Genomic DNA, 8581 nt, shown 5'->3' with positions numbered 1-8581 from the left:
AAAAAATCATACTTAAAAATCCGTTAAAACAATTTTCCTTCGGCTGGTCCTTTCAGGGGTCGTGCGTCTCCATCCTTTGTCACGCCAGGACGCTGCACGTCACCCTGTTTGTGGACTACGTCATCACGCCCGGGGGGGTTGCGTTGCGTGATGTAAACGCGGAAGTATTATTGTGCACCTGCAGTAGATGAGAGCGGATGTTCTAACAGGTAAACACGGTGTTTGAGTGATATTTGCGGTTTATCTTGTTGTTTCGGAGCTAAAGCCGCTGTTAAGCGTGAACAGCAAAGGAAAACAACTGCTTTCCCTACCTGAGCGCCACACCGGTTTGTTAGCCTCTTTAGCCCCCCATGAACAAATGACAGAAAGCTAATGCTAGCGTCAAGTTAGCCGCTGTTAGACAGTTTTCGCACGGAAACAGTGCGGTTATTTGCCTTGTGTAAACTTTCATCTTTGTATTACACACTTGATGAAATGGGACCAAAGACGTGATTACAAGTTGTGACGCTGAATTACAATAATAAATACAAATTGATTAGACTGTCAGACGTAAAGGAGGACCCAGTTGTCTTATTATGAAATTACCCACCGGAAGTAGCATGTATTTCCGCTTGGTGGTTTGACATGTTTTTCTCCCGCATCATATTATATATTAATATAACAAATAAAAAACGGATAAAACCAGTGGGACAGAAAACCGGTGAATGGGGTAATCTCCACAATGGGAGAGCTCGCGGTGTTTGTGTTCTGACTAAAGGTAGTAACTGTGTCAAAGGCGACAACAACGCGTTTTAATGGCTGCCACAAACTAATGAAAACCCACCTTCTGATTACATATGACAATACAAATGACCTAACATTCAGATCATTTTTCCCTCAGTAACAGTTTTTCCGAAACGCTATATTTAAGTTTGTAAATTCGATATTTGATAATAGTTAATGTATTAATAGCACGAGTGGTGTCTAAACTCAGGTGTTGCTTTAGGTCATAGGTGTCAAACTCTGGCCCGCGGGCCAAATTTGGCCCACAGCCTAATTACATTTGGCCCGCGAAGCCATACCAAATTACTATCAGAGCTGGCCTACTGGTATTATACAGCTAATATGTATTTTGTTTAGTATTAAGCTTTGCTTTGCTTGTTCCATATTCAGTTTTTTAGCAAAATGTGTTTGAGTCCATAAGAAAAGATTCATTCCTATATCTGGAGGAATAAATATATTTCAATAAATATTAACGTTAGCCCGCGACTTTGTTCCAGTTTTGAATTTTGGCCCACTGTGTATTTGAGTTTGACACCCCTGCTTTAGGTGACCTGCAAAGCCACTGTTTCATATTTGCTATTTGGTGTTAAGGCGACAACTCAGGTGATAATTCTCATTGAGATTGAGATTAAAAAGTAAAACATGTGGCCAAGAGTGCAGCAGGAATGGCGACAAATGTAACAAAGCAGTTCTATGGAAGGATTTTAGGAACCCAAATAGGGCTGAATTAAAATTAATGTAGAATACAAAGTAGGTACAATATTACAGTCTTTCAAAACAGGTTATTTCTTTGTTATACATATAACCCCTTTGTAAATCCTGTTGATGTCAGCCTGTTTACCAAAATAAGTAATAATACAGCATTAAACATAGAAAACGTATAGAAATGTCAGCAATACTTTTGTGACAGACAGTCACGTTTTTGGCACAGCGCCGGTGATCCAGATTAACTGGTGAGGATAAAACGGGTGTATCATACACCTGATGTTTTAGGAGGAAATAATGACAAACCAGGAAATAAACTCCAAAGGCACCAAAAAGGCATTTAACTGTTGGCATTGTCTCACAAAAGAACAATGCAGACTCTAACAAACCAACCAGATTAAGCTGTGATACATCTGCACCTGGATTCATCCAACCAGATTTTAGCCAGAGACTTCCTGTTCCCTGTTCAGTACATAAGAGATGACCTCTGCAGCTGTTTTTTGTGTTGCTCCATTACAAAGAAACTCTCAAGTAAATTAAATTTCAGTTTTATTTTCACTGTACTATACTTCTGATTAGTTTAATGGTAGTGTAAGTTGGGGTGTACATAAAGTGTTCGAAAGTTAATATAAGATTTGATATAAGAGTTAAAATTATATTAATATGCAAAAATATCGACTTCCAGGTGGTGGTAATGCATAAACTCTATATTTTTATATGTTCCCCATATGGTATAATTACATACATTCTTCACTCATTTAGAAGTACAGATACTTGTATTTTTTTTTAAACTGGTAGAAGATGAAATACAGATTCAACTTATTTACTCAAATAAAAGTGAAAAATACGGCTGAATGTATTTAAGCTGTGAAATTAAAAAGCAGGTCTTTGAAGGACTTTTCTGTTTTTGTGCAAATCTAACTGAACCTCATGTCATAACAATATAATAGTAAAGTAGTATTAATACACGTGAACAGGAGCATTTATTTAAATTCTAATCATTCTAATGAATGTACTCCGCTAGAACACGTGGCTGACTTTGTCTGAACACCTAAACAGAAAAATTAGCATTGTTCTATAAATGATGCATAACTTATTTAAAATGATTTGAAATGGTGGATTTAATGTTGTACTAATAATGACAAGATTGGACCTGCTGACATTTTGCTTATTTCATGGTTTCTTTGTAAGGGAGCGGTACAAAGAACAACTGCAGAGCTCATCTCTGATGATTGAAACAGGAAGTCTCTGGCTAAAAGCTGGTCAGAATGAAACCAGGTGCCATGGAAAATAATGATGGAAATGAGAACATTTACTGAATTCAACACCGGTTAACCTGTAACTTCATCTTGCTCAGGGGCTCTGGCTTTGACCTCTGACCTTCCTCTATAAAATGTCAAACTTCTGTATTGCTTTTTAATTGAAAGAAAATCCAAACCTAAAGATGAGAAGTTATTTTATAATAGTTTGCTGTTAGTAACATGTTTAATTCGTCTCTGTTTAGCTGACTTAATGTTACATGAATGTCCTGATACTAAACTGACTCATTGAACTAAAGAAAGAAAGATGAACACCCCAATTAAGGTATAAGAAAGATGTGAAATATATATGGGGGATATTTGTCGGTCATAATCTTTAGATGCATTCTTCCAGCACAGACCAGTGCAACATGTGTTTATTTCTTGTGTTTAGACCAACATCTGCCTGTGTCTCCTCCACTAAAACCAGCAGAGATGTCCCAGCAGCTCCAGTAAAGCCCATCAGAAGCAGCAGACAGGAGATGACTTTGTGTTCACCGCTCCGTTCGCTCTAGTGTCTCTGAAGCACCAGGATGCAGATCCTGGTGGCCAAGCTGCTTGGCCTGCTGGGCTTGTTCGGCCTTATGCTGGCTGGTGTGCTGGTCCCAGTACGTCTCCTGCTCGTTGACTGTGATAGAGCACAGAGATACAGGAGGCCATTGTCTCTGTGCAATTCATTTGGAGGGGGCGTGTTCCTCGCAACATGCTTCAATGCTCTGCTTCCTACTGTCAGAGATAAGGTAAACACACATCCTCTCACCTTGCACATACTTTGCATTCTTAAAAGTGAAGCCAAACTTTCCAGATGAGTTCATGGGCTCAGTCTCTACTTTCAAGTCTTAGTCTGATTAAACAAAACACAAAGTTCATTTTGTAACTTATGTTCTCATCAGAGCAAAGACTTTGCTCTGATGGTTTGTGTTGTCGTTGGTATTTCATAGCAACTGCTCCCTCAGGATGTCCTGTTTCAGAATACTAAGATAACGATGAAGTTTTATCTGCTTATTGTTGTGGTTTTCGTTTTGCGCTTTCAGGTGGTCGATGTGTTCCAGCAGCTGAAGATCAGCAGCGATTATCCTCTGGCTGAAACAATGATGATGCTCGGCTTCTTCCTCACCGTCTTTATAGAGCAGGCTGTCCTCACCTTCAGGAAGGAGAAGCCATCCTTCATCGACCTCGAGACTTTCAACGCCGGCGGCTCCGAGGCCGGCAGCGACTCTGAGTATGATACCCCTTTTATCTCCTCAGCACGGGGCTCACCGAGCAACGGCGGTCACCGCTCCCACGGCCACCACCACGGACACTTCAACCCGGCCGAGCTGGCGGGGGCGGGTCCTCTGCGGCTGGTCAGCTTGGTCCTCGCTCTGTCCGCACACTCCGCATTCGAGGGCCTGGCGCTCGGCCTGCAGGAGGACGGGGCCAAGCTGGGCAGCCTCTTTCTGGGCGTGGCTGTGCATGAGACACTGGCAGCCATCGCCCTTGGGGTGAGCGTAGCTAAGGCATCTCTCGGCATGAAGGACGCCACCAAGCTGGGTGTGACAGTCAGCCTGATGATTCCGCTGGGCATGGTGGTGGGAATGGGCATAGAGTCGGCCCAGACGCTGGCGGGCAGCATAGTGTCCGTGGTGCTGCAGGGACTCGCTGCCGGAACCTTCCTGTTTGTTACCTTCTTTGAGATCCTCACCCGGGAGCTGGAGGAGAAACAGGACCGGCTGCTCAAAGTGCTTTTCCTCATCATCGGCTACGCCGCACTCGCTGCTCTCGTCTTCATCAAGTGGTGACAGACACCCAGCGATGCCAAACTACACTAAGAGTTCACTTTAATGAAGCAATCAGTTGTGAGAGGCGGGAACATGTGGCGTTTCTATTTGCAGTTTTAAACAGGAAATTACTCTAAAATCAGACTTTTGCCCCTGAAGGACGGATGAGTTCATTTATGTGTTTAATAACTAATATCTGTAAGTGGCTGCAGTGAGACTGCTGCTGCTGCACATCTGGAGCTGTAATATAAGGACACTTCAAATTTCCTTACAGCTACTTTATAGTCTATAACAAACCATTTATGATATTTGTAGGCTGCTTGGACATGCTAAACAAAGGGGCTTAAAATGTTTTTAACTTATTTTTATAAACCTTTCCGTTACAGTGATTGAATCTCGCAGTAGAAACTGCAGGTTGAAGGGGGCGACTGCTACATAGGGCTAGCGCTGCATTCACATATATGTGGGGTAACCAAAAAGTTCCAGGAATGAGCCCCTAAAAATAAAAAGCCGTCACTGATTTACATGTAAGGTCATCTTCTTGGGCACTTCTAGACCGTTTTCAAGGCAGCAGCTATTTTTAGATTGCTTCATGAAAGCCCTGCTAGGTCCTGTTGTACTAAGCTTCCTCTGTCTCCTTCACTGTGTCGACATAAGCCAGAACTGTTTTTAATTTGTGGGAAGCTGAAAAGTGCAAATCTGGTGGTCTGTTAATGTGGAAAAAGGGGTCAGAACAGGGCTTCCAGCAAGACATCTAAAAATAGCTGCTCTGCTAAACACTACCTGGATGTGTCTGAGATGATGACATTGACCAAGAGATTGTTTCATATTAAATATGGTCGGGTTGTTTTTATTTTATAGACTCATTCTCAGGCCTTTTTGGTCATACCTCATAAGGTAGTATGTAATACCTGACTTCTCAGGATTCCATCTCACTGATATTGTTCCTAACATCTAGCATCCTCCCAGTTTTAGGTCATTTGTTTCTACATAGTTTCAGGCCTAAACGTCAGTTTTTATTTATTAGAGACAGGAGTGGTTCTTACGTTTATGAAACACGCTACATCCTGGACGGCTCTTCTCCAAACTCCGAGTGAAGTCGATTCTTACCGCTCCACCTATCTGTAAATTGCGAATACAAATGCTTGTCCTCCATTTCTTATTGTCTGTGACATCAGGAAAGTGATGTCACTGATGATGATCAGCTGATTAGCTTTTTCAACATAGTGTGAAGTGAATTTTTCACAGAAGTTTTGTGGATACGCATTCACATTTTCGCTTTGTCCAATCTTACTTCTGCCAATCTGCATCTTTACACAGACTTTGCATGTAACAAACAAAGTCTATGCAGAGAGAGACTTTAAAGTTGTGATTCTCAAACGATGAATGACCATGAAAAACAACTTTATTTTAGGAAAAAAGTGTTTTCTGATGCTGCTGGCTGACCTTTTTTAATTCATCTCCTATCCTTTTTAACCCTCACCCATAAAAGGCTGGTGAGCTGTTGTTTGCAAATACAATAACTCGAGAACAAGGCTTGGTCGGCTTTTCTGAAAATCACCTGTGATTTAAAACTTTATACCATAGGAGGCTATGAGGAGGAGGCTGAGGTGGTGGCCCCCACATTATTTTTTATTGGTGATCTTTGTTGTTGTTGCGCTATGAGAAGCACTGCTGTAGAGAGATTCAGGTTTTCATACAAACTGGGAGACCAACTCAAACATTTGGATGTCAAGAAGACGACAGAGGTGCAGTATCAGCGTGCGGGGATGTTACTGATGATGCAAGCCGAACACGTCCATGTTTATAGTTTTATTTACTATTCGTCTGCTCAGTAACAAGCTAAAGCCTTTAGCTTAGAGGACTCAGAAACGGAATCAGAGTTGTCCTGCTCTCCTAGCCTAGAGCTGTGAGCCAAAGGTGAATCCCAGATATTTTCTGTTAGTTTGTCAAAGCTCTTCAGTTTCTCTTCTGTTTTTACATTCCTGCTGTATTCTCAGAAATGCCCACACAAACACACTGGAGCCTTTTAGCTGCTTTTTCTTTCTTCATGTGTTCATATTGAGATCTGGATCAGGTTTGTATTTATGATTGTTTTTGCCATCTTGTCTTGATGTCATTAATATGTTTTGCAAGGTGATTTTTTGTGTGTGTATTAGTTGGAAATAAACTGATTACTATCTGATACATCCATTTACGGCTTTGTGTTTGTTGTTTCACTCAGACTGTAGTCTGAACTTAGCCTAGGGCCTGTGCTATGAACCAGGTTTGGCATACCCAGGATATCACCACCATACGGTTTGCTGATAGCAGATTCGAAAACAAAGAGGTTAAATGCATAATACATGACAGAAGCAACGCAGCTGCACAGAACAAAAAAACTGGCTTAGAAATTGTAAACTTTTTGAAGGACATGAGTAGACAAAGGTTAAAGAGGAAATCAGGTGACTGGCCTGTAAAACCTTCAGTGCACCCTTACTGCTTCCATGGGAAGTAGAGAGCAAATAGCAGCACGATGCTGCTAATCAAATACATTCGATAACTGATCATCAGCGAGCATGAACGCCTCCATGAAAGCAAAAGTTTTGCCAGTTTGCTGGTCTGGAGCATTCAGGTGTGTGTTAACACATCGCCAGGAGTAGATGTAAATTCAGCCATAGCTCAGGCCGTGCAATGCTCAGAGAAACTGCAAAACATGGAAGAGCTGCATCTCAAACTCCACAGGTTTCTCTATATAGAACATGGCAGCATCGCTTAGGTTGGCAAAGTTGCATCTGAACAAACACAAGATTTCTGGAACAATTTCCTTGTTACAGAAGACCAAAGTGATGTTTGGCTATAATGCAAAAACACCACATTTGATGAAAACCAAACACAGCGTATGAGCACAAACACCTGCACGTTGACAGTTGGTATGAGGTGCAATATCCTCTTAAGTTTATTGTACTAAGAGGATATTGCATATCAGATAGGTGGGTGGTTTGAGCTTGTTTTGCAGTATACTGCGAAGCCATCCCTTTCACCTCCTGCGTCTTTGCTAGTGTGGACCCAGAGCGTTTTCAGACGAAACCGCCATTTTCAAATCTATCCGGGCTAGTGTGGACATAGCCTTAGCCAACCCGTCAAGCTTTCTGACAAAAGTCACACTTTTCGAAAACTTCGGCTTAACGCTTTGGTAAAAGAGTGCTGATGCTGACAGGATGGGAGCTAAACAACTGAAACAGGTCTAACCAGTGTGACTTTTTCCCTTCTCTTGTGTAACTACATTGTGAAATAAAAGATCCTCAGGATTTTCTATACAGGCGCTGTGGAGAGCATCCTCACACAGAACATGACATTGTGGTTTGGGAACAGCTGTGTGAAGGACCAAAAAGCTCTCCAGAGAGTGATCCGTACAGCAGAACGCTGCTGCAGGATTGCTCTCCCCCCGCTTCAGGACACCTACACCAGGAGATGCTGGACTAGAGCAGCGCAGATACTGAAGGACCCGTCCCATCCAGGCAACAAACTGTTCCAACTTCTGCAATCTGGTAGAAGGTTCCTCATCATCCGGGCAAGGACAGAGAGACTCAAGAGGAGCTTCTATCCCCAAGCCATCCGTGCCCTAAACACACACACCCGCCCTCTCACATCATCTATAATTGACTGAGACAGGACTCTTCCAGACACTAAACCAAGGCACAATGTACATTTCAATTCCTTTAATTTTAAATATGTTTATATTGTCTATCCTGTAAAATAGTCAGATATCTATTCATATTAATGTACAGAATTCACCTGCTTGCTGCTACTACTGCACATTCACCCAGTGTATATACTATATGTGTATATATATAATGTTCTTCCTCTATTATATAGCATGTTTCAAGATAAATATCACGAACTGCTTCACAACAAAAATGGTAGAACATCAAAACAGAAAAAGTCACCAAGAAGCAAGTTTAAAAGATGACTTTTTTTAGACTTTTAAAAGCAATCAGCAAGTTTCATAGAAGCTCAGAGAGAGATCCAGGGCCCACTGCTGTTCTCAGCTCAACCCTTAAACCCACAGACTGC

General features: G+C 41.8%; 1 protein-coding gene across 4 annotated transcripts; it reads left to right on the top strand.

The window, feature by feature from the left end:
- LOC113006919 (zinc transporter ZIP3) lies at positions 1-6719 on the top strand. 4 transcript variants are annotated; one of them, XM_026143183.1, is made up of 3 exons: positions 1-209; positions 3199-3505; positions 3800-6719. In XM_026143183.1, exons 2-3 carry the CDS (start codon positions 3299-3301, stop codon positions 4544-4546), a joined length of 954 nt encoding a protein of 317 aa, XP_025998968.1. In that variant the 5' UTR covers positions 1-209; positions 3199-3298; the 3' UTR covers positions 4547-6719. The 4 variants fall into 4 exon arrangements, with proteins under 4 accessions (XP_025998968.1, XP_025998966.1, XP_025998964.1 ...); XM_026143181.1 differs by having other exon boundaries at positions 3196-3505; XM_026143179.1 differs by having other exon boundaries at positions 3160-3505.
- Positions 6720-8581: the final 1862 nt, after the last annotated feature.

This window comes from Astatotilapia calliptera, chromosome 15, assembly GCF_900246225.1.
Source record: "Astatotilapia calliptera chromosome 15, fAstCal1.2, whole genome shotgun sequence".
Classification (NCBI taxonomy): domain Eukaryota; kingdom Metazoa; phylum Chordata; class Actinopteri; order Cichliformes; family Cichlidae; genus Astatotilapia; species Astatotilapia calliptera.
Note: the sequence above shows the minus strand (reverse complement) of the source record. Positions and strands in the feature narration are given on the sequence as shown.